Below are 25,570 nucleotides of genomic sequence, written 5' to 3'. Positions count from 1 at the left end.
GCAAGTCTAGTAAGCTATGTACTTACTACAGCGAGTCTAGTGAGATATGTACTTACTACAGCAAGTCTAGTGAGATATGTACTTACTACAGCAAGTCTAGTAAGCTATGTACTTACTACAGCAAGTCTAGTAAGCTATGTACTTACTACAGCAAGTCTAGTAAGCTATGTACTTACTACAGCAAGTCTAGTGAGATATGTACTTACTACAGCAAGTCTAGTAAGCTATGTACTTACTACAGCAAGTCTAGTAAGCTATGTACTTACTACAGCAAGTCTAGTAAGCTATGTACTTACTACAGCGAGTCTAGTAAGCTATGTACTTACTACAGCGAGTCTAGTGAGATATGTACTTACAACAGCAAGTCTAGTAAGCTATGTACTTACTACAGCGAGTCTAGTAAGCTATGTACTTACTACAGCAAGTCTAGTAAGCTATGTACTTACTACAGCAAGTCTAGTAAGCTATGTACTTACTACAGCAAGTCTAGTGAGATATGTACTTACTACAGCAAGTCTAGTGAGATATGTACTTACTACAGCAAGTCTAGTAAGCTATGTACTTACTACAGCAAGTCTAGTAAGCTATGTACTTACTACAGCAAGTCTAGTAAGCTATGTACTTACTACAGCAAGTCTAGTAAGCTATGTACTTACTACAGCAAGTCTAGTGAGATATGTACTTACTACAGCAAGTCTAGTAAGCTATGTACTTACTACAGCAAGTCTAGTAAGCTATGTACTTACTACAGCGAGTCTAGTGAGATATGTACTTACTACAGCAAGTCTAGTAAGCTATGTACTTACTACAGCGAGTCTAGTAAGCTGTGTACTTACTACAGCAAGTCTAGTAAGCTATGTACTTACTACAGCAAGTCTAGTAAGCTATGTACTTACTACAGCAAGTCTAGTAAGCTATGTACTTACTACAGCAAGTCTAGTGAGATATGTACTTACTACAGCAAGTCTAGTGAGATATGTACTTACTACAGCAAGTCTAGTAAGCTATGTACTTACTACAGCGAGTCTAGTGAGATATGTACTTACTACAGTGAGTCTAGTAAGCTATGTACTTACTACAGCGAGTCTAGTAAGCTATGTACTTACTACAGCGAGTCTAGTGAGATATGTACTTACTACAGCAAGTCTAGTGAGATATGTACTTACTACAGCAAGTCTAGTAAGCTATGTACTTACTACAGCGAGTCTAGTGAGATATGTACTTTCTACAGCGAGTCTAGTAAGATATGTACTTACTACAGCGAGTCTAGTGAGATATGTACTTTCTACAGCGAGTCTAGTAAGATATGTACTTACTACAGTAAGTCTAGTAAGATATGTACAAGTAAATTAAGGTGACATTTTGGATCTTGTATTTTAGCTCCACTTTGAATAACAGAACATGTAACCATTTGTATTGTTTTAGGGTTTTTTTTAAAAAAAAAGTTAGATTAAATGATGTTGTTGCCATATTTTACAAATAAAAATTAAGCTATATAAATGATTAATGCATTAATAATAAAAATAAAACAAATATATAGAAAACATAATTAGTTCATATTAAGATCACAATAAAAAGACTAATATAAAATGCATAAGGGGCATGTGTGGCCCCAAAACATCATGGTTTATGGTCTGGAAAGTCTAAGAGCCTGAAATGTCCTTAGTTTTAAGAGCAAAGTCTGTTTTTTGTTTTGTTTTTTAAAGGTTGTTTAGGTAATTCTAGGTATTCTGACTGTTGTATAAACAAACATTATAGCTCCAGGATGGGTTGTAACATGGGCTAGCAGACGATTTCCTCTCTAAAAGGCATCAAATATTTTAAATACTGTATAAAACGGTTGCCTATGGATGCAAAGAGGTCTCCATTGAATGCAATATGTAAACTTAACTCAAACATTGTTATAAACTCTGTACCAGTACGAATGACTAACAGACCTCCGCAAGCAAGCAGTGACATGTACGTACCTGGTTGAGTTCTTCATCGTTGGCGACTGCGAGGAGGATGTGTCTGGGTGTTATACGTCCCTTCTTGTTGTCTCTAGCTGCATTTCCTGCAAGCTCCAAGATTTCAGCTGCAAATGTCAAAAACAAGATGTCAGAGAGAGTTGTAAAGAAACAATTTATCTCATGAAAGGGGTTTCACCTACGCGCCCATATGCGCATATTAGCTGTACTGTTAACTTCTAACAGTATATTTTTATTGGCCAAACAAGTATTGCCTAAAATGTTCTCATTTTGTTTGTGATATTTAACAGTATGAGACTAATATAAAAATGTGTAAATATGTGTTAAAAAAAAAAACTTTGCAATGTACTTTTCAACAATTAATATAGTTGTAAACAATGCATCTACATATTATCCATGGGCTAATCTTAGCTTTGAATTCATTAAGTCTAGTGTGTATTTACTGTTTAATACAATAAGAAAATACTAAAGCATATTATTGCTTTCACTTAACTGCTTGTTTATTCCCCACAAAAGGGGCAAAACCCATGGTTAATATCAGTTATGGAGTGACAATGCACTACGGACCCTGAGCTGAACCCAGGCAGTGACTACCGACTACACAAATATGCCAACCATGATTGGCCCAACAGCTGAGTTCAGCTCTGGGTCTGTAATGAATTGCCAATCTATTTATGTTTTTAATCATTTACTAGTTAACTCCTAAAAAAAGTTTTCTTTGTTTTCTAATGTTACCACTGCTGCTGTAATGAACTGCAGTATAAGCTCTGATTGGCTGCAACATGTCCCAATCAAAAGCGGATACTAAAAAATGTTTCAAAGAAATTGTGATCTATAGAGCAGTGAAAAGTGTTCAGCGCAGTGGTGCATTTGTCACTTTCAAAAAAAGCAGAAGAAATCTGCATACTGAAAAAAGTTTATAAAGATTTAAAACTTATTTGAATTGTTTTGTAGAGCACGGATATATCCCTTAAAATTCATTTATCTTCGCTTCTCTGCTGTAGATGATTAAGTACATAATTAAAAGGAGCGCCTGCACCAATACGACTATTTTACACAACTTATGTCTGGCTAATAAACTCAATATGGCTGCTCAATTTTCTTTCTTGATTAATTGATCAAGTTCTGGATTAACCAACTGTTTTAAGACAGGAATATCCTTATCTTTAACATGAGAAAAACACTTAAGGGTGCCACATAGTGTAAAATCTTCTTAAACAACATTTTCTTTCATGATTCAGACTGTGATTGATAAAAACTAAAGTACCCACCACAGGGTGTAAAAATGTAACTTATCAAAGTTACACCAATCTAATAGATGTTTTGTGAAAAACAAACAAATGGATTACTATCTAATGGTAGCGTAGAGTGTATAAAATATTGATTGAGTGCACGGGAAATACATTTTAACTGCACATCCATAATTAGATGCAAGCTAGCGCTGCGGAATCTGTTGGCGCTCTACAAATAACCGATAATAAGTTAAAAGAGACACTGCCTAGGACCATATGTAAGTGACATTACAGTTTTTATCACCCACCTGCCAGATACTCTATAACAGCTGCCATATAAACCGGAGCGCCCATGCCTATCCTGTACTTGTGAGTGCCTCTCCGGAGGTAGCGCATCATTCTACCCACTGGGAAGATGACTCCTGCCCGTGAGGAGCGGGACAGCTTGGTGGTTTTCTTCTTCCCCCCTCGAGCCGACATCTTTGACTTGTCTGGGGCCTGTTTCTATGCACTAAATAAGTGAAGCCCTTGTCAAAAGTGTCAAAATGGCTGCAAAATATAAGAAAAGCAGAGAGATTATACTTAATAAGCATCCTAAGCACTAAGTGTACATAAGACAAACCAAACAGATTTAAAGGACACCTGGTTGTTTTTACATGAAAAAAGTGACCTAAAAAGTCTATTACATTTACTAGGGTATTTGTTTAAATTCTCAGGACCTCCCTCTAACACACTCATAGGCTGGGATGTCTGTGCAGATAAACACAATCTGTGTCACATGAGTTCGCTTTATATGTATATATTTTTGTGGTTTCAGAATGAAAATTTACAATAGACGTTACTGAGTTTTATGTAGACTACAATGAATTAGAGAACTAGTCGTAAAGCCCATGTACACAGGCCAAAATTCCCCATCCACTTGGATCCTCTCCCCTTCCCTGCCGCGCTCTACATTTTTTTTCTGCAGTGCAGCGGTCCCACCTGCTCCTGTCCGTTTAGGCGGCCCCGCCCCCACACCCAATTATCCTGAGATTGTCGGTGTATAGTATTAGGGTTGCCACCTCAGTCATGCTTTCCTGGACCCTTATGAGTTACACACGCTGCAGGGTGAGCAGGGAGGAACATGTATTGTGTTTCTGCACAGCACTATTCATGTTCATCCCTGCACACCCTGCAGCATGTGTAACTTATAAGTGTTCGGTATTTTAAGGGACAGGTGGCAACCCTAATGGTACAGAGTCCCTCATGAGAGCATCCTCTGACTGAGCAAAGCAAATTGACTCCAGGAACATAAATTCCCCCAAGCTTTTCAAGGGTTGGAGCCTGAATAGTTCAAAAATAAATGCAAAAAAAAAAAAAAAAAAAAAAGAACTAATATTTTAGCTCTGCACACACAGATTCTATAGTACCAGCAGGATTAGGGAAGTCATTTGCAGTATCAACACATTATTATTAATAATTATATACAAATATTTTTCACAGCCCAAATACAACAATAATTAAAACTAGTAAAAAAAAAAAAATACAAGTGGTCTAATGAGAAAAGCTGATATGGGAATTATTCAGAACTAGACTGCAGGTTTATATCTAATGAGCGTAATTGGCAGAATGGTGAATACAAAGCAGACGACATTTCAAATAATGCACAAGCATGAGTCCCGCGAGAGTAAATGGTTCGCACCAACAATACTTTAATCTCTAAACAGCATTTCATTTAATAAAGGTGATCAGATTAACTCCAAATTCAGTCATCCTTAACCCACTGACTACCAGAAAAGATGTCATTTTTTTTCTTTCTTTATTGCATTTAAGAAATGGCAGTTAACTGTACAGAGACTATGTATATCTACCAATAAAGCAGTGGGATCATTGCCTATAAGCCAACAAACATTCTGTTCTGAATCTAGATATGCACTTCCTGTTAGCTTCTATATGAAAATGTAATGAAAAATACATAAACAATGCTCTGTCATATGTATGATATGTATGATATCACTTAGAGACATTATCCATCTAAAACTGTCATGCTCTAATTTATTAGACCTCTAATTCATTAGAACAAGCACTTTTACACTAGGAACGCTGCAACTTTGTGTTTAACCAACACATAGTTGCGGTATATAGTCCCACTCGGCGCTCATGGGATTAGCAGGGTTTTGCGACTCACTGCCGATTGGCTGACTGGCTGCGCAGGACCAGCATTCCAGTGTAGATGGCGTAAAATATGCAGAATTAAATTAAAAGCAACGATTCTCAACCACAGTCCTCAGATACCCCCAACAGGCCAGGTTTTCATTATAGCTGAACCGGTGCATAGATGAAGTAATCAGCTGATTAGTAACCATGATTACTAATCTGCTTTCACCCATCAGCTGATTTTTTCACCTATGCACTGGTTCAGCTATAATGAAAACCTGACATGTTGGGGGTACTTGTGGACCGCAGTTGAGAAACAAATTAGAGAATGCAATTTTTGAGCCAGAATATCATATTAAACTAAGCTAAGTCACTCCAAAATAAAAAACATCTTAAAAGCTTACATATTGGACTACATTTAAAGGGACAGTCAAGTCCAAAAAAAAAACAAACAACTTTCATGATCCAGATAGGGCATGTAATTTTAAAGAACTGTCCAATTTACTTGTATCAACAATTTTGCTTTGTTCTCTTGGTATTCTTAACTGAAAGCTAAACCTAGGAGGTTCATATGCTAAATTCTTAGACCTTGAAGGGCTCCTCTGCATTTGACAGTTTTTCACCACTAGAGGGCATTAGTTCATATGTTTCATATAGATAACATTGAGCTCATGCACGTGAATTTACAGTGGAGTGAGCACTGATTGGCTAAAGTGCAATTCTGTCAAAAGAAGGGAAATAAGGGGGCAGTCTGCAGAGGCCTAGATACAAGGTAAGGTACAACGTGTATTATTATAACTGTGTTGGTTATGCAAAACTAGGGAATGGGTAATTAAGGGATTATCTATCTTTTAAAACAAAAATTCTGGTGTTGACTGTCCAATTAATAAGCTACATTCACAGCTTGTTTGGCTATGTAGAGCTGATGCATAAGCGAGCCTGCAGTCACATATTTTAAAGCAGAAACTGCTTTTTCCTCTCCACCTCAAAGATGGCGAAATCAATCACCCCAACACTCGCTTGTTTGAGGTGATTGACAGTCCCTGCTCCAGCACAATTGGTTGGTGTTGACAAGGAATTCCTCTTGTTTCCTGGAACATAGAGTGTGTCTGGGCAGGTGGTGTGTGCCAACATACAGGTTACTTCTACTATTATAGATAATATTCCTAAGGTGCTGAGATGTGTAGTGACACCAGGACTATAGAGTTGCAATGCAGTGACCTGTGCAAAGCACCCACAGAAAATTGTAGTATGTAACTTGGCATTTGGAACAACTAAAGCAAAATGATTAATATTATTCAGTCATCGTAACATATTTATTAAGCTGCAAAAATATATTTATATTGCATAAACCACACACAGACTCCACCCCTGAAGAAATGTGACAATCACCTTATACAAAATACCAAATTAGATCAGAACCATGTTGCAGTATTCTTATGTGTCATATTAACAGAAAACCAAATTGCTAAAAAAAAAAAATATATAAAGAAATACAAAACTAATTTGTCCAGCTCTTTTCTGCACTGCCATAAGTCCCCTGTCCCCCGACCTTATTTTCACCCTTCCCACAGTGCATTGTACAGCTTAGAAGAAAAAAAAAAAAAAAGGTAAATATGTCCATAGAAAATAAATAAAAAAAAAAAAAAAAAGTATAGGCGTTATTGTATCAATGTACTAAGAATAAGACTACAGGTATATATTTTGTCTGAGATCCGTTAACATTATAAAAAAGTAGCAGTGATAAATTTTGTATAACCTAATTACATCATTGAGATTTTGCTGGATGTGAATGACAAGGTTTTTATGGGCTATAGTAATAACAGAAGAATAAACCAGACAATAAAATGGTCATTCGCATAGAAAATAACGTATTATTGCACATTAGACCTAGAATTCAATAAAAAGTCACTATGCAGATGCATTCATTTATAGCATTAATTAAATTAATGTCTCTGTGTATAATTAATTAGCATATTAGCCCGTGTTAAATAAATCAATTCAAATATATGGTCACCTTTAAGGTAGTAATAAAACTGGTTATTTAATGAGATTAGATTCTGCATGAAATTTTAGTCTAATAGAGGACAAAGTAAAAGTGTTACAGTGTGTGAAAAAGAGGTTATGGAATATATCCATCCTGCTAGATACATAGTTTAAATAATTTGCTAAACTGTAGATTCATTTAAAAAAAAAAATAAAAAAAAATTTTTTTTTTTTTTTTTTACAAAAGGTTAAAAGGGACATGGAAATCCAAATTACAATATTCATGGTACAGATAAAGTTTGTAATTTATTTAAAAAATACTTTTTAATTCACTTTAATAAATTAATGACCTAATATGGTGCACAATTGCTTTGGTGATATACTATAATATCCTGTAATACACAAACATGGATTACAATTAAAATATTAAATTGATTGATTACAAATTGGGGGCTTCTAGCTCTCTTTATTTAAACCAGCGAGACTTAAAGGGACATTATACACTCATTTTTTCTTTGCATAAATGTTTTGTAGATAATCTATTTATATAGCCCATAAAGTTTTTTTTTTAAATTAATGTATAGTTTTGCTTATTTTTAAATAACATTGCTCTGATTTTCAGACTCCTAACCAAGCCCCAAAGTTTTATGTGAATACGCTCGACTACCTACTCCAGCTTGCTCCTGTTTGTGTAAAGGGTCTTTTCATATGCAAAAGAAGGGGGAGGGGGGGGGGAGTGTCTTATTTGTCACTTGCAGTGGGCTTTCCAGCTACCTTTTCAACAGAGCCAAACTGACAGCTTCTAAGTAAGTTTTTAAACAGTTTTATACTGGATTTTTATATCAGTATCTGTGCATCTTATTCTTTATAGTAGTGTCTATTACATGCAGTTATATGAAAATGAGTGTATACTGTCCCTTTAAGAGCATGCAGGTGTCTTGAGCACTACGCCTTGCCATTCAACAAAAGGATACCAAGAGAAGGAAGTATATTTATTAATAGGAGTTGGAAAGTTTTTGAGAAATTATATACTTTGACTGCACCATGAAAGTTTAACTTTCACATTTACATAGCTTTATATATAGTATAAATAATGTGCGAGCTCTATGCATCATTTATTAGGTGTAGTATGGCGCATTATACTTAGGTGTGGCGCTGTGTTGTAACACGTCTGTAGCACAGCGCAGGGCTGGGAGATACGAAACAGGTTCTCACATACAAAAAGATAACAAAATATAACTTGCAGGTAAAAAAATAAAAATGCATCCATAATTATCACATTCTGCTGCTACAGAAATGTCATATTATGAAATAATTATGTTATAAAGGAGCAAAAGACTAGAACAACGGTAACAAATAGGAAAAAGCTGGTTCATCTAGTCTGCCCCTTGTCTGCTGAAAAAGCCCAAACTCAAATGCGCCATAATCTGTTCCAGGCTTGTTTGATACCTAATAACTTATTGAGGTTAACAAATGTTAAGCAGGTTTTACCTTTTATCAGTACAATATTGCACTATTATTTGGCGCTTTTGTTTCCCCATAAACATATTCTGCCTTGACGTGGAGAGAAAAAGAAAAAGGGAGAGAAGGAGACCTACCTTACCTAGGCTACACCGAAGCATACAGACTGACTGACAAACACAGGATGCCCGATTTCACAGATGTGCAGCACTTATCTCATATGATTGGGGTCGTTTCTAGTACGTGGAAAATCTTTACACGTAAATGTGAAAACCATTGGAGCCACTTTTGACAAAATTTTATATATCAAATTCATATAAGACTGAACATTTAATTTGTTTAATCCATTTTACTATATTTTTGTCCTTTCTTTGTTTTCACATGGTGCTGTACCAATGAACAGTTAGGAACCAATACTCATTGGATGTGATTTATTTAGGTACACTCTCAGAGGGGTGCATTATTTGGAGTGTTACCTGTGAATTTACTCATTCATTTATTAATTTTTAGAATTAAGGATATTTATTCATTGCATGTTTGCCATATGATTCCATTGTGGATCTAACCACTGGGAAACAAATTTTCCAATAGCTTATTTGTGCACCTTTAATCACTCTTCTTTCACATTCTCTTGATTCAATTTTTTATCAATAGGCACTCTGGGGTGGGGACCCCAGATTTCTATTAGGCAGCATTTTTAAGTTATACACCACTTCACATAACCTCAGGGTCTGTACTTAGCGCTGCGGAATCTGTTGGCGCTCTTCAAACAACACACAATATACATACATACACATATAGTGCATATAAAAAGTCTACACACCCCTGTTAAAATGTCAGGTTTCTGTGATGTAAAAAAATGAGACAAATATAAATCATTTCAGAACTTTTTCCACCTTTAATATGACCTATAAACTGTACAACTTAATTGAAAAACAAACTGAAATATTTTAGGTAAAGGGAAATAAAAAACTAAAATAATATGGTTGCTTTAGTGTGAACACCCTTAAACTAATACTTTATTGAAGCACCTTTTGATTTTATTACAGCACTCAGTCTTTTTGGGTATGAGTTTTTCAGCATGGCACATCTTGACTTGGCAAGATTTGCCCACTCTTCTTTGCAAAAACACTCTAAATCTGTCAGAATGCGAGGGCATCTCCTGTGCACAGCCCTCTTCAGATCACCCCACAGATTTTCGATTGGATTCAGGTCTGGGCTCTGGCTGGGCCATCCCAAAACTTTAATCTTCTTCTGGGGAAGCCATTCCTTTGTTGATTTGGATGTATGCTTTGGGTCGTTGTCATGCATAAAGATGAAGTTCCTCTTCATGTTCAGCTTTCTAGGAAAAGCCTGAAGGTTTTGTGCCAATATTGTCTGGTATTTGGAACTGTTCATTGTTCCCTCTACCTTGACTAAGGCCCCAGTTCCAGCTGAAGAAAAACAGCCCCAAAGCATGATGCTGACACCACCATGCTTCATTGTGGGTATGGTGTTCTTTTGGTGATATGCAGTGTTGTTTTTGGGTCAAACGTATCTTTTGGAATTATGGCCAAAAAGTTCAACTTTGGTTTCATCAGACCAGAACACCTTTTGCAACATGCTTTTGGGAAACTTTAGATGTGTTTTTGCAAAATTTAGCCGGGCTTGGTTGTTTTTTTTTTTTTGTAAGAAAAGGCTTCCATCTTGCCACTCTAGCCCATAGCCCAGACATATGAAGAATACGGGCGGTTGTTGTCACATGTACCACACAGCCAGTACTTGCCAGATATTCCTACAGCTCCTTTAATGTTGCTGTAGGCCTCTTGGCAGCCTCACAGACCCGTTTTCTTCTCGTCTTTTCATCAATTTTGGAGGGGCATCCAGTTATTGGTAATGTCACTGTTGCACCATATTTTCTTCACTTGATGATGACCGTCTTCACTGTGTTCCATGGTATATCTAATGCCATGGAAATTCTTTTGTACCCTTCTCCTGACTGATACCTTTTAACAATGAGGTCCTTCTGATGCTTTAGAAGCTCTCTGCGGACCATGGCTTTTGCTGTAGGATGCGACTAACAAAATGTCAGGAAAGACCAACTAAAGCAGCTGAACTTTATTTGGGGTTAATCAGAGGCACTTTAAATGATGACAGTGTGTACTGACTCCTATTTAACATGATTTTGAATGGAATTGCTTAATTCTGAACACAGCTACATCCCCAGTTATAAAAGGGTGTTCACACGTATGCAACCATACTATTTTAGTTTTTTATTTTTATTTCCCTTTACCTAAAAGATTTCAGTTTGTAGATGTGTGTCATGCACACAAACATAATATACTGCTCTACACATGCACAACCTACATCAGAAACAGGTAAATGTAATAACACAAGCAAAATAGAAAGTTTCCTAAATCTGTGTGATTTATAGATCCAGAAAATACATTTCTATATTCATGTCCCTTTAATTAGCACGGTAAACCGTATACAGCAACATGGCTGAACTATCAGAGTCACATGACTTACTGCATTTTTTTTACCTACCATGTATTATTAACACTATCTCCCATACTCACTTCACATCAAGAAACAAACGCTGATGCAGATACACACAAAAAGAATTACTAGTCTTAAAGGGATCTTCTAAAGCTCAAAATGATAGTTTAATAACAGGTACATTGAATTTGTGATCAAATTTATTCACTTTTGAATGAAAACTAGTTTTAAAATATTTCAACTAACTTATTTTGTTCTAGCCTGTCTGGGAAACTAGAGTTTTGATCTAATGGATTTATTAATGTTGTCAATGAATCAGACGTTGCACGTGGCACAGAGTGTGTAAAGCCTAAGCTGATACAATAGTTGCATAGAAACTCATTACATGATGTTAGACTTTAAGGGTATCAGACATATTACAGCACAGGTAGAATTACATTTATAAAGTTGTATTAATATCCATGATACTATAAATCAAATTCTGTAAACAACTTCAGAGCAGTGTTGGTGAGAGGGCTGAGGATATCCAATAGAGATATCAAAACCATAGATATTGTTGTCACAAGCTATATAACAACAATGAGTGGAATTTGGCAGCGAGACAAATTAAATTTGGGATTGGATTCCGTCAGGATAAACTGTACAGACATGTCTGTGCAAATGACAGGGCATGTGATAGGGTGCAGTAGGGCGGGTTTTTCTGAGTTGTGTAGTTGTTAATCTTATTATTGATCACAAACACAACACTGGGTACTAGAGAGTAAACATGATATTGTCACTGAAAATGCAGAAATGTGCTTCCTGTTCTCATATATATATATATATATATATACACACACTTTAATATTGTTCTCTGAACTCTGTTTACTCTTAAATTCTAAAAAATTCCTGATGGATACCATGTTTTATTTATATATATATATACACACACTTTTTTTTTTTTTTTTGAAAGGGGCATGAAACTTATATTTTTCTATATGTATGTATGAGTATATATCAACAGTTAAACATTACATTTAAATGGTAATAACTATAAAAAATATGCATTACTTTGGCATTCCCTTATCCCACACTCTAGTCTAAGGGACATATATAGATGAGCACTTATACAATAATCACTGTGCAGAATGTATCACAGTTAGGCTTTTGAAGTCTTCCATTTTTCTTACTGGAATTGGAAACACAATAACTACAGTAAAATTAAAGGCAAAGTTGGTCAAATAAAGTACATTGTAAAGGACTGTAAAAAATGTTTTTGTTTTTTTAAACATATAATTAAAAGGTATATAGAAACCTAAATTAAACTTTCACATTGCTGTCTAAATATTTTTCTATTTAAGGTACATTATAATCCAAAAGGTTATTGATTGTGAAATAAGGATTAGTTTTTAATTATGTAGCATTTGGTAAATTAGACTAATCCATTCCCAATGCTCTCCCAGAGGTCTCTGTAAGAATATTTTGGGCATTTTTTACTAAGACATTATCACTTTTTCTTGGTATTGTAGTTTTCTAACCTGTGAATTTGTGTCTGCAGAAACAGCAGCCTCTTCTTCACAGAAAAAGGGTTAGAAAATAAACATAGAAAGTGGAGAAAAAAAAAAATCTTAAAAAGGGACAAATATATAACAGATATAGATAGGTATATTTTTTATTTTATGGATCAGATAGAGCAGACTATTTTACAGACAATTTTCAAATATAGATGATCAAATCTGCTTCTTTCTCTGGTATCCTTTGTTGAAGGAGCAGCAATACACTACTTGAATCTGGCTGAACAAAATTGGATGAGTCATTGACAAGAGCAAATATAGGCAGCCACCAATCAGCATTAAGCTCCTAGCAGTGCTTTAATGGAACAACAACAATGTAAAATTTTTATAAAGGTTTTATATCAGACCACTGCTTCCCTAACTCTTCTCCACCTCTTAGGTGGATAATTTTTATCTCCCCAGTCTCTTCTGACCGGGGAGATTGACAGCTCCTGTCCGTGCGTTATTGGCTGTGTGTGGGCAGGGGGTGGCGTTTCACAAGAGCACAAAATAGCGTTCTTGTGCAATGCTGGATTCCGCCAGCAGAATTCAGTCCACCAGATGCGAGCTGCGGCGGATAGGGGCGCTTATGCACGGCCCTGTCTGGCGTGGCTTGATAAATCGAACCCATAATGTTATAGTTATTATTCCTTTAAGGAAACAATTATTTTTCTCCTTCCAATAAAGTACAGCCAAAAAGTTGATGAAATATAATTATCCTATTAAACTGGAGATTGATAACTATAACATTATTAATAGAGGTGACATAAGCAGTTCTAATGGTTTACAACTAAATCAGTAATTTTCTGATATAACTGGGAAAATAATTTGAAAATGGATTATTATAAAAATAAAAAACTTTTATTATGTAGAAGACCAGGATTTAAAGCCAGTCCTATCGACTAGTGATTTAAAGAAACAGTCTATTCCAGAATTTTTATTATTTGAAAAGATAGATAATCCCCAGTTTTGCATAACCAACAGTTATATTAATACACTTTGTACCTTTGTGATTACCTTGTATCTAAGCTTCTGCAATCTGCCCCCTTATCCCAAATCTTTTCACAGACTTGCATTTTAGTCAATCAGTGCTGACCCATAATTAACTCCACAGGAGTGAGCACAATTTTACCTATGACACATGAACTAGCGCTGTCTAGCTGTCAAATGCATTAAGAGGCGGCCTTCAAGGGCTTAAAAATTAGCATATGAGCCTACCTAGGTTTAACTTTTAACTAAGAATACCAAGAGAACAAAGCGAATTTGATGATGAAAGTAAATTGGAAAGGTGTTTAAAAATTACATGCCCTATCTGAATCATTTAAGTTTATTTTTTATTAGACTGTCCCTTTAAATTGTTTTGATTCAAATCAGATCCACCTTCTTCTCTTTGTCTCCTTGGTTGAAACTTTCCATGAGAGCATATCTAGGAAGGCTTAGGTGCGTGCATGGGTCTTGAGCACTTCATCATGACAGCAGTGTGTGTAGCAATTAGACATGTGCACAGGCAAAAACGGGTTTTATCCGAAAGATTGGTTTCAGTTCATCCGAATTTTGTTCATATGGGCAATTGCTTTGGTTGAACAATGGATTCAGATTCATTAGTTATTTACAAAGGGAACACCAAATATATAGAACTAATTTTAACAAAAATCTTACAATTACATTATAGAATTAAAAAATGAAGAGAACCTTATCTTTCAACAGTGACAGACAGTCAATGATTAGCTCACAGAGGCACAGAAATCATGTTCCAATAGCACTAGTGAAAGTGATTGAAAATGTATCAGCTGCCCCTAGTATCCCACCTCCCTGTGCTAGGTTAAGAATTAATTGGACAAGCCTATGACTAAAATCCAAAATTTAGTGCCTGACTGGCTGTCCCTAACATCAATCATTAGTAATACTATAGCAGGATTGGACAAGGGAAGATGGACACATGAATGGTCAGTCCCCCTGTACATCAATACAAAAAAGGAGCTTATTATCCAAACATAGCTCATTCCCCCTTTACCCGTCTCTTCCTGTAATTTATATTTTTTGTGAAAACTGGTATGAATGGACAAACTAATGTATTTGGCTGTTTGTGTATCGGATGACTTGCCGAATCAACAAATTCAGACAAATTTCAGACAAATTTCATCCAAAGCTAAATGCACATCACTAGTAGCAACATTATACAACCAACAAGTAGAGGGAGCTGCAGCAGGCAGTGCTGAGTGACAACAGGTAATAACCACATCTCTGCCTTCACTAACTGCTACTGCACACACCATTTTAGTGTTTCCTATACAAACAGAGATGCACTTTCAATTCAGTCTCCTTTATTAAACAGAGCTTCTAGATACACAACACTAAATTCTGTTTACCAGAGTTGTGGCTGAATATACTACACTCTAAAACTCCCTTTGCAAGTTGCAGTATAACATTGCTAAAGTACAATCCCACATTGCTAAAGTACAATCCCACATCAACAGCTAGCAGTAATCTACTGTGTAATAATTTCACACACACATACGTGTGCAGCAGGAGCTACTGCCTCAGAAAGTGTGCATATAAACAGACTGCTCAATTAAATAATGGAAGTAAACTAGATATTCTTTTAAAACTGATGCTCTATCGGGATCATGAAAGTTTAATTTTCACTTTAGTGTCCCTTTAAATGCAGGGATTCTTCATTAAAGGACCAGTCAACACAGTAGATTTGCATAATCAACAATTGCAATATAACAAGACAATGCAATAGCACTTAGTCTGAACTTCAAATGAGTAGTAGATTTTTTTTCTGACAATTTTAAAAGTTTGTCTATTTCCACTCCCCCTGTACCATGTGACAGCCATCAGCCAATCAAAAATGCATACGCGTACCATGTGACAGCCATCAGCCCTTCACAAATGCACACACACTTATTCTTGAATATGCTGGTGACTGAAAAAGTGTAAATATGAAAAGACTGTACGCATTTAGTTAATGGAAGTAAATTGGAAAGTTGTTTAAAATGGCAGACTATCTGAATAATGAAAGTTTAATTTTGATTGAGTGTCCCTTTAACAAATTTTTCTTTGCTCCATAATCCAGTTTGTACAGTATGTGGGGTTATGCAGCTGCCTTTAAAAGCAATCTACGCAATCGTTCCTGACATTATTATTATGTATTTGCTGAGCACCAACAGGTTCAGCCGTGCTATACACATAGGTGCAATGTACAATAGAAACATAACATTCATTTAGAATTAGACGATACGAATATATCATAATATAATATGCAATAAATGCATTGGGACCTAATTAAAACAAGCTATAAACACAGGTGTGCAGTGATAATGTAATCCCTCTGCATTTAAATGGACATACAACTACAAGTCGAGTTTGAAATGTGTTTATTGAAATATATTTGTTTTTTTACAAAAGCGCACCTTTTAAACATGACATCATCACTGGTGATAAATGCATGCAGCCTATAGCTGATCTCGCCTCCTGTGCACACAGCATACTTGCTGCATGATGTTAAAAAGGAATATAAAACACCCTGTTTCACAGTTGTAATAAAAACACACTAAGGGTAAAATTTACCAGGCTTGCAAATAGTGAGCCTGTCGCCTGCAATCGCCACTTGTGATGTTGCACTGCACAGTGAAAATGTAACATTGCGCAAGAGGTTTCTTGTTCAATGCTGCCCCTGTGCAACCTATTGCGCTGGAGCAGTACGTGTTAATCATCCTGAACAAGCAAGTGTTGGGGGGGGGGGGATTGATCTTGCCACCTGAGGCATAGCCAAAAAAAAGCTGTGATTGTAGCTCTGTAAATCTAGCCTTAAGCAAAATAATTGCAATGCGTATTATTCATCATTTTAAAAGGATTTTATCCTTCCTTTCAACTTAATTTATGCAAGGTCCATTACTTCCTGTCACATATCTAGCTTTATGTCATGAATCCTCTATTGCAACTTGAGCTGACTTACTTTTCAGTAAATACTACAGAGATAGGAAGTCATTTTTTTGCCCATGTTCAGAAGAGGCAGAAATTAAGCATTTAGTATGCCTGCCCCCTTATCTCTTTTCAGAGCCAAAATATCCTCTTGTACACGTTAAACTCTCTAAGATATGTGCAAAACCAGGGTGTTTCACTTGCACAAGAGAATATTAGTCTTCAAAAAAGAGCCGAATACTGAAAATAGCCTCTTATTTCAGAATTCGGCAGCGAACAATGTTGCCAGTGCACATCTCTATTATTTAACACTGTTTATTTTTGTGCTTACTTTGCTTTAACATATATGTATTTGTTTTACTAAAGCAGCACTGTTTCATTAACATACTAATTACTGATTCTACTAGAGATGTACCAATATCAAAGTGATTTTATTTTATTTTTGTATAGCTCAGTCTAAACTGCAATTGTAAATGACAGAGGAACTAACTGTATTTCTGCTTCCGTTACACAAATAGGAAACATTTCATTTTCACCATTTAAGAGGAAGTAGATTGTTTTTCATTTCTATTAGATGCTAAAACAGAGTCACCAAATACATAAAATCTGGAGAGGTGGCTACATTTTAACAACAAGGGACCGAATAACAACAACATGTCGGATTCAACAACACTGTGCAAAACACTAGGGAAATTATCTGTACACAGACAAGTACCCCTGAGAATTGCTACTTAAGTCAAACTGTGTGTATTTTAAGCTTAATACAATTAAAAATAATTGAAAAGAAAAAGTAAAAATCAAAAGGAATTAATGTGATTTTTAATCTGTAAAGCAAGTCTGCATTTGCAGGATTCACACAATAATATTTCCTCCCTTGTTTATTCTCACAATGCATTGATAATTACTGGTGCCTCCCGTAGCTAGCGTGTGTAGGTGTGAATGGCGTTTAAAAGGGACATAAAACTTTGCTCCTTTGTTAAAAACAAATGTTAAATCAAAGTAAACATAAAATGAAAAAGATTGCGTAATGAGTACTTATAAACTCTCAGTGTTACCCTCAGTGTGATAAGGGAGCTGATATGTGTGATTAAGCTTAGGTTAAATTCTGACTGATCTGAGCAAATCTGAATCCCTCTTATCTAGTCTATTCACTTTATCGTAAACCAGCCCATGTTATTTCAGACGTTTTATGACATCAGATAAAGACTTCCTGCAGAGGCACCTGCTCCTTAAAGGGACATTATACACTCATTTTTTCTATGCATAAATGTTTTGTAGATGATCTATTTATAAAGCCCATAAAGTTTTTTTTTTTAAAATAAATGTATAGTTTTGCTTATTTTTAAATAACATTGCTCTGATTTTCAGACTCCTAACCAAGCCCCAAAGTTTTATGAGAATACGCTCGACTACCTACTCCAGCTTGCTCCTGTTTGTGTAAAGGGTCTTTTCATATGCAAAAGAAGGGGGAGGGTCTTATTTGCCACTTGCAGTGGGCTTTCCAGCTACCTTTTCAACAGAGCTAAACTGACAGCTTCTAAGTAAGTTTTTAAACAGTTTTATACTGGATTTTTATATCAGTATCTGTGCATCTTATTCTTTGTAGTAGTGTCTATTACATGCAGTTATATGAAAATGAGTGTATACTGTCCCTTTAAAGGGACAGTCAACACTAGAATTTTTGTTCTTTTAAAAAGATAGATAATCCCTTTATTACCCATTCCCCAGTTTTGCATAATTAACAGTTATATCAATATTATCTTGTATCTAAGCATCTTCTGACAGCCCCCTGATCACATGACGTTTTATTTATTATCTGTTGATTTTCATTTTAGCCAATTAGTGCAGTGTCTGCCACAATCTACAGCCGTGATCACAATGTTATCTATATGGTTTACATGAACTAGCTCTCCCCTGTTGTGAAAAAAAGCCTTCAAGGGCTTAGAAACGTTCATTATTCTTATTCCAAGGTTTAGCTTTCATCTAAGAATACCAAGAGAACAAAGAAAAATTGGTGATAAAAGTAAATTGGAAAGTTGTTTAAAATTACATGCCCTATTTGAAACATGAAAGTTTTTTTGGTCTTAACTGTCCCTTTAAAGGGCTGTGGCAGAAAGTAATAGACACCTCACATATAATGAATAATACATGTTGCTATGATTTCTTTTAAAGGGATGGTCTGAGTCATAAAAGTTTTAAATTTTGTCTAGATAGGACATCCAATTTTGCTTTGTTCTCTTGGTATTCATTACTGAAAGCTAAACCTAGGTAGGCTCATATGCTATTTTCTAAAAGGCCGCCTCTTATCTCAGTGCATTTTGACAGTTTTTCACAGTTAGAAAGAGCTAGCTCATGTGCATCATACAGATAACATTGTGCTCACTCTTGAGGAGTTATTTATGAGTCAGCACTGATCGGCTAAAATACAAGCCTGTTAAAAGAACTGAGATAAGGGGACTGTCTGCAGAGGCTTCGATACAAAGTAATTACAGAGGTAAAAATTATATTAAAGTATAAAGGAACTGCTTAGTGCTTTTTTATTACAAAAATGAAAGACTTAATTCTAGATCTATAGTTAAAAATGTGTCAAGGAGACAAAATATATTTGCCTTGTAATCTGCGTCATTGATCTAGTAGTGGCTGGAGAAATGTGTTGTCAGGGCTTAAAATACCCCGGGGGACCACTCATTTAGAATATAATTTCAGCCTTCTGACCTATAAGGATATTCTACATATCTCTATAAACACTCTTACCACATGGCTTATAAAGATTGTGTCTGGTACTTTAATATTTTGTTACTGGTGCACTCATTCTGCCTTATTATATAGTTTATTACATTGGTAAAGCAACATTTGTGCTGCAAATTCTCTTTACATCTGTCTTATTAAAAGGGAAAGTGTTCTGTAAAATTGGTTGCAGCTGTGCTTCATGGAAAAATTATTGAGAAAAGTATAAAATGTACAAGAAATTGCTTCTTCAGGTTTATTATTGCATATAAAAAGCTGTTTTGTTCTTTTACAGCACAACCCATTAAAATGGGTTGAGCATACAGGGAAATCATCTTTTTTTTTTTATCAATTTCTTTACACACATCGTATCTCTTTCTGTATACCAAAGCCCAATACATAGGACTCGATATTCTAAAGCTCCCCGCTCAGGCAAGAAAATCTAAGAAGTCTCACTAAATGGTGAGGTCCCTCAAAGAATTTTAGAAACACAAATTTTGCCTTGAGAGATGTTTATCTCACTATGCAGGATTCTGTGTGTGAAGGAGAGACACCTATATTACAAAACAAGGTTTAAAAAAAAAAAAGAAAAAAAAAAAAAAAGCTAAAGATTTTGTACAATTATATAGATAAATCTTAAATACATAAGCAGCTAAAATAAACTTTCAGGACTCTGGGAATGTAAGTTTAAACAACTTTGCATTTTACATCTATTATACATTTGTTGTTGTCTTGGTATCTTTGGTTAAATAGTAGGATGTATCTTTATCACTCTGTGACAAAAGGTTCTGCAACAATGTATAACACTACTACAAACAATGATGCAAAACACTGCTGCCATAGACCAGTGCTTCTCAACCACGCTCCTCAAGTACCCCTAACAGGCCAGGTTTCATTATAGCTGAACCAGTGCACAGGTGAATTAATCAACTGATCAGTAACCATGGTAACTAACCTGCTCTCGCCCATCAGCTGATTATTTCACCTGTGCACTGGTTCAGCTATAATGAAAACCTGGCCTGTTGGGGGTACTTGAGGAGCGCGGTTGAGAAACAAGGCAATAGACTACTTATAACAGTGTTTCCCAAACCCAGTCCTCAGGACCCTTAGCAGGCCACATATTCATTATATCTAAACTAGAGCACAGGTGAAATAATCAGCTGACCAGTAACCATGGTTACTAATCCGCTCTCACCTATCAGATGACCAGTTCACCTGTGCGCTGGTTAAGATATAATAAATATGTGGCCTGCTAAGGGTCCTGAGGAATGGAGTTGGGAAACACTGACTTAAAGTGATGGTAAATCCAAGCGTATAACAATGCTTGGATTTACCATCTGTCATGGGTTTGAAAAAAAAACAAAAAACCTTAAAGTCACCATTTCTGTAAGGCAAGTATATTGCTAACAGTACCTTTGCCCCCCCCCCCCCCCCCCCATGGCACAGTGCTTTTGTTACTGAAGCTACGTTTCCACCTCTAGATCAATAGCCGTGCTAGGATGTCAGTTGACACGCACAGCTATAGGTTTAGGAGGTGGAAACGTCACCTCATTGAAAGAATAGCAGTGCTGCGGGCAGCCGGAGCCGATGCGTTAGCGATATACTTGCCTTACAGATAGGGTGAGTTTAACAGCATTTTTTTTTTTTACGAAACAATGACAGAAACTAATCTTTATTAATAGTGATGGTAAAACCTAGCGTTTGTTATACACTTGTGTTTACTGTCACTTTAAGACACATGCACGCTCCTGAGCTATTAGCCTACCTAGATTGACTCTTCAACAGACGATATCAAGGGACCAAACCAATTTTGATAATAGAAGAAAACTGGAAGGCTGTTTAAAATGACCAACTGTATCTGAATCATAAATATGTAATTGTGCCTTTACTTTCTATTTAAGCATTACAAGATAAGGCCTAGACTACAAATGGCTCAATTTATCAAATATTGACGGACAGGGGCATAGATATTTGCACCTGTCCTCCCGGCTCCTAAGCGCTCGTATGCAACCCCACCACTTGCCTGCACACAGCCAATCAGGTAGGAGCTGTCAATCTCCCCAGTCAGAAGAGAGCGGGGAGACTGAAATTCTCCACCTAAGAGGTGGAGAACAGGGCAGGGAAGCAGCGGTCTGATGACCGCTGCTTGAAAAATCCTGACTGGAGGTTCGCTTGTGCAAACCTGCAGTCAAAGTGGAGAAAAGGGCTGGATAAATCAAGCCCTAAGTGTAGCACAAACAAAATAGCGCTTTTGTGCATTAGCATTTCTTGATCTGAATCAGTTGTGCTATTTGTTTAACTCATATTACAAGTCACAGGTTATTTTTTAGCATTTAAGCAATAGTCTAAGGTGCGCTAATATCTGCACGTCAGACAGCGCAGGTTCATTAAATCCATCGCATAACAGACTTCTCTAGGGGAAATGGTAAAATTCTTGTTGGATATCTCTAGCACTAAGCCAACAGTCTGCTAAGCAGAGGGTGTACAAGTATTGGAGTTCTTAGTGTCATCCTGTTTTATACTATAGGATGTACAAGTATTGGAGTTCTTAGTGACATCCTGTTTTATACTATAGGATGTACAAGTATTGGAGTTCTTAGTGACATCCTGTTTTATACTATAGGATGTACAAGTATTGGAGTTCTTAGTGTCATCCTGTTTTATACTATAGGATGTACAAGTATTGGAGTTCTTAGTGACATCCTGTTTTATACTATAGGATGTACAAGTATTGGAGTTCTTAGTGACATCCTGTTTTATACTATAGGATGTACAAGTATTGGAGTTCTTAGTGACATCCTGTTTTATACTATAGGATGTACAAGTATTGGAGTTCTTAGTGTCATCCTGTTTTATACTATAGGATGTACAAGTATTGGAGTTCTTAGTGTCATCCTGTTTTATACTATAGGATGTACAAGTATTGGAGTTCTTGGTGTCATCCTGTTTTATACTATAGGATGTACAAGTATTGGAGTTCTTGGTGTCATCCTGTTTTATACTATAGGATGTACAAGTATTGGAGTTCTTGGTGTCATCCTGTTTTATACTATAGGATGTACAAGTATTGGAGTTCTTAGTGTCATCCTGTTTTATACTATAGGATGTACAAGTATTGGAGTTCTTAGTGTCATCCTGTTTTATACTATAGGATGTACAAGTATTGGAGTTCTTAGTGTCATCCTGTTTTATACTATAGGATGTACAAGTATTGGAGTTCTTAGTGTCATCCTGTTTTATACTATAGGATGTACAAGTATTGGAGTTCTTAGTGTCATCCTGTTTTATACTATAGGATGTACAAGTATTGGAGTTCTTAGTGTCATCCTGTTTTATACTATAGGATGTACAAGTATTGGAGTTCTTAGTGTTATCCTGTTTTATACTATAGGATGTACAAGTATTGGAGTTGTTAGTGTCATCCTGTTTTATACTATAGGATGTACAAGTATTGGAGTTCTTAGTGTCATCCTGTTTTATACTATAGGATGTACAAGTATTGGAATTTGTAGTGTAGTGTAGATGTGTGCTATACTAATAATTAGAGGTATACTATTAGATATCCACATTCATAACGAAAAACAGATCCTAATGAATGCACCAACACAATTCATATTTATTGGTTTTCTTTAAATTACGGTACTTTTAAAGCGGTAAATACTTACCTTTTGCACAATGGAGAGCCACACTACCCTGGTCTTCTTCACAGAGCCCTGTTAGTGCTAACAGGAGGCTTAGCGCAAGCGGCTCCTTGGACCTGCACATAAGGAAAAGGTCCTTTATTGCAGGCCCTGGGAGCCAGCTACGCTAAGGTCTTGATTTATCAAGATACGGCAGACAGGGGTGTACATATCTGTCCCTGTCCGCCAAAGCTCGCTGCCACCCACGCAAAGCAAATCACGCGTGGGCAGGATCTGTCAGTCTCGACAGTCGGACGAGACCGGGGAGATTGAAATTCTCCACCTAAGAGGTGAAGAGAGTAGGAATCAGCGGTCGCAGAGAGAAGGGCTTGATAAATCGAGCCCTAAGCCTCCTATTTGCACAATTCTGTGAAGAAAAGGAGCTGGTTAATGCGCTCTCTAGTGGTCAAAAAGGTAAGTAAAAAAGCTACAGGTGAAAAAGTTGAACATTTACATTTGTTTAAAAAGACACTCAAGTCAAAATTAAACTTCATGATTCAGATAGAACAGCAATATTAAACAACTTTCCAATTTACTTCCATTAACAAAATGTGCAGTCTTTTTATGTTTACACTTTGTGAGTCATCAGCTCCTACTGAGCATGTGCAGGAATTCACAGAACATACGTATATGCATTTGTGATTGGCTGATGGCTGTCACATGGTACAGGGGGAGTGGAAATAGACATGATTTTGCAATTTATTTTTAAAAAAATATTTACTACTAATTTGAAGTTCAGACTAAGTGCTATTGCATTGTCTTCTTATCATGCAAATCGACCGTTGACTGGTCCTTTAACGAAAACTAATGTAAATGTTAAAGGGTCATGAAACCCAAAAATTCTCTTTCATGATTCAGAATACAATTTTAAACAACTTTCTAATTTACTTCTATTATCTAATTTGCTTCATTCTCTTTGTATCATTTGTTGAAGGAACAGCAATGCACTACTGGTTTCTAACTGAACACATGGGTGAGCCAATGACAATCGGTATATATATGCAGCCACCAATCAGCAGCTAGAACCTAGGTTCTTTGCTGCTCCTGAGCTTACCTAGATAAACCTTTCAGCAAAGGATAACAAGAGAAGGAAGCAAATTAAATAATATAAGTAAATTGGAAAGTTGTTTAAAATTATATTCTCTTTCTGAATCATGAAAGAATTTTTTTGGGTTTCATGTCCCTTTAAATATTCAGTTTTCTTTTCCTTTAAATATGACAGATACAGAACAGTGACACCAATAATTATTTGGGGAAACTAATTTCCCTGAATATTTGTTACGAAAAATTTAGACGCACAATTTGTTTTCCGGCTGCACATCTCTACTAGTATTAATATAAATGAATAATATTGCTTTACCTTAGGTCTTCAGAAATATATATATATATATATATATACACACCTGCGCTATCCATTAAAAGTAGCGGGTGCAATATTTTTTTTTTACCATGTTAAGATGCTTTGGTTAAAATATTTTACCCTCCACTTGTAATTCCAGATTTTACGTTATTCTTTGACCAATGTAGTGCAAAAGATAATGCACCCTGAACTATAAACCAAGCCATATATGTTTTCAAGTATTTAGGGGTCGATTTATCAAAACCTTCGGCAGGCTTCCCCCCCCCCCCAATGACAAGAGAACCTGCAGTCCGTATTTAACAAGCAGCGGTCAACAGACCACTGCTTCCCTAACCTTTTCACCACCTCTTAGGTGGCAAATTTCAATCTCCCAGGTCTCATCCGACTTGGTAGATTGACAGCACCTTCCCGGCGCGTGGGCGGGATTGCACACAAGTGCAAAATAGCTCTCGTGTGCAATGCTGAATTCCGGTAGTGGAATTCAGCCGCCAGAGGTGCATATGTGCACCCCTGTGAGCTGTAGCTTGATGAATCGACCCCCTAAAACTTGCAACAGATTTTATTACGTATATAGAAAAGCAATATTAAGTGGAATTTGAGTTATATGTCCCTTTAAGAAACTCATACCATTAAAAAGGGACAGTAAATATCTTTTAATTAAAAAAAATGTGTTATTTAAACATTTTATATAAAAATCAAAGCGTTTACTGTCCCTTTAAAGGACCAGTTAACACAGTAGATTTGCATAATCAACAAATGCAAGATAACAAGACAATGCAATAGCACTTAGTCTGAACTGCAAATGAGTAGTAGATTTTTTTTTCTGTCTTTTTCCACTCCCCCTGTACCATGTGACAGCCATCAGCCAAATCACAAATGCAAACACACTTATTCTTGCACATGCTCAGTAGGAGCTGACGACTCAAAAAGTTAAAATATAAAAAGGACTGTGCACATTTAGTTAATGGAAGTTGTTTAAAATGGCATTTTCTATCTGAATAATGAATTTTGATTGAGTGTCCCTTTAACTGATTTGGAGTTGACAAACCACTTTAAGACAGAAACAAATGTTATAATATATACA

General features: G+C 36.1%; 1 protein-coding gene across 2 annotated transcripts in view; it reads right to left on the bottom strand.

Annotated features, from left to right (window-relative positions):
* Nucleotides 1-25,570, bottom strand: part of LOC128639821 (core histone macro-H2A.2) — a 36,500-nt gene that overhangs the window by 8,726 nt on the left and 2,204 nt on the right. For both annotated transcript variants that reach the window (XM_053692016.1, XM_053692018.1), the window contains exons 2-3: nt 3,508-3,748; nt 1,968-2,074 (exon numbers count right to left, since the gene is read on the bottom strand). In XM_053692016.1, coding sequence (XP_053547991.1) covers nt 1,968-2,074; nt 3,508-3,679 — 279 coding nt within the window. In that variant the 5' untranslated portion in view covers nt 3,680-3,748. The remainder of the gene's footprint in view (nt 1-1,967; nt 2,075-3,507; nt 3,749-25,570) is intronic.

The sequence above is a fragment of the Bombina bombina genome, chromosome 9, assembly GCF_027579735.1.
Source record: "Bombina bombina isolate aBomBom1 chromosome 9, aBomBom1.pri, whole genome shotgun sequence".
Lineage (NCBI taxonomy): Eukaryota > Metazoa > Chordata > Amphibia > Anura > Bombinatoridae > Bombina > Bombina bombina.
The sequence above is the reverse complement of the archived record's forward strand: the minus strand, read 5'-3'. Positions and strand labels throughout refer to the sequence as shown.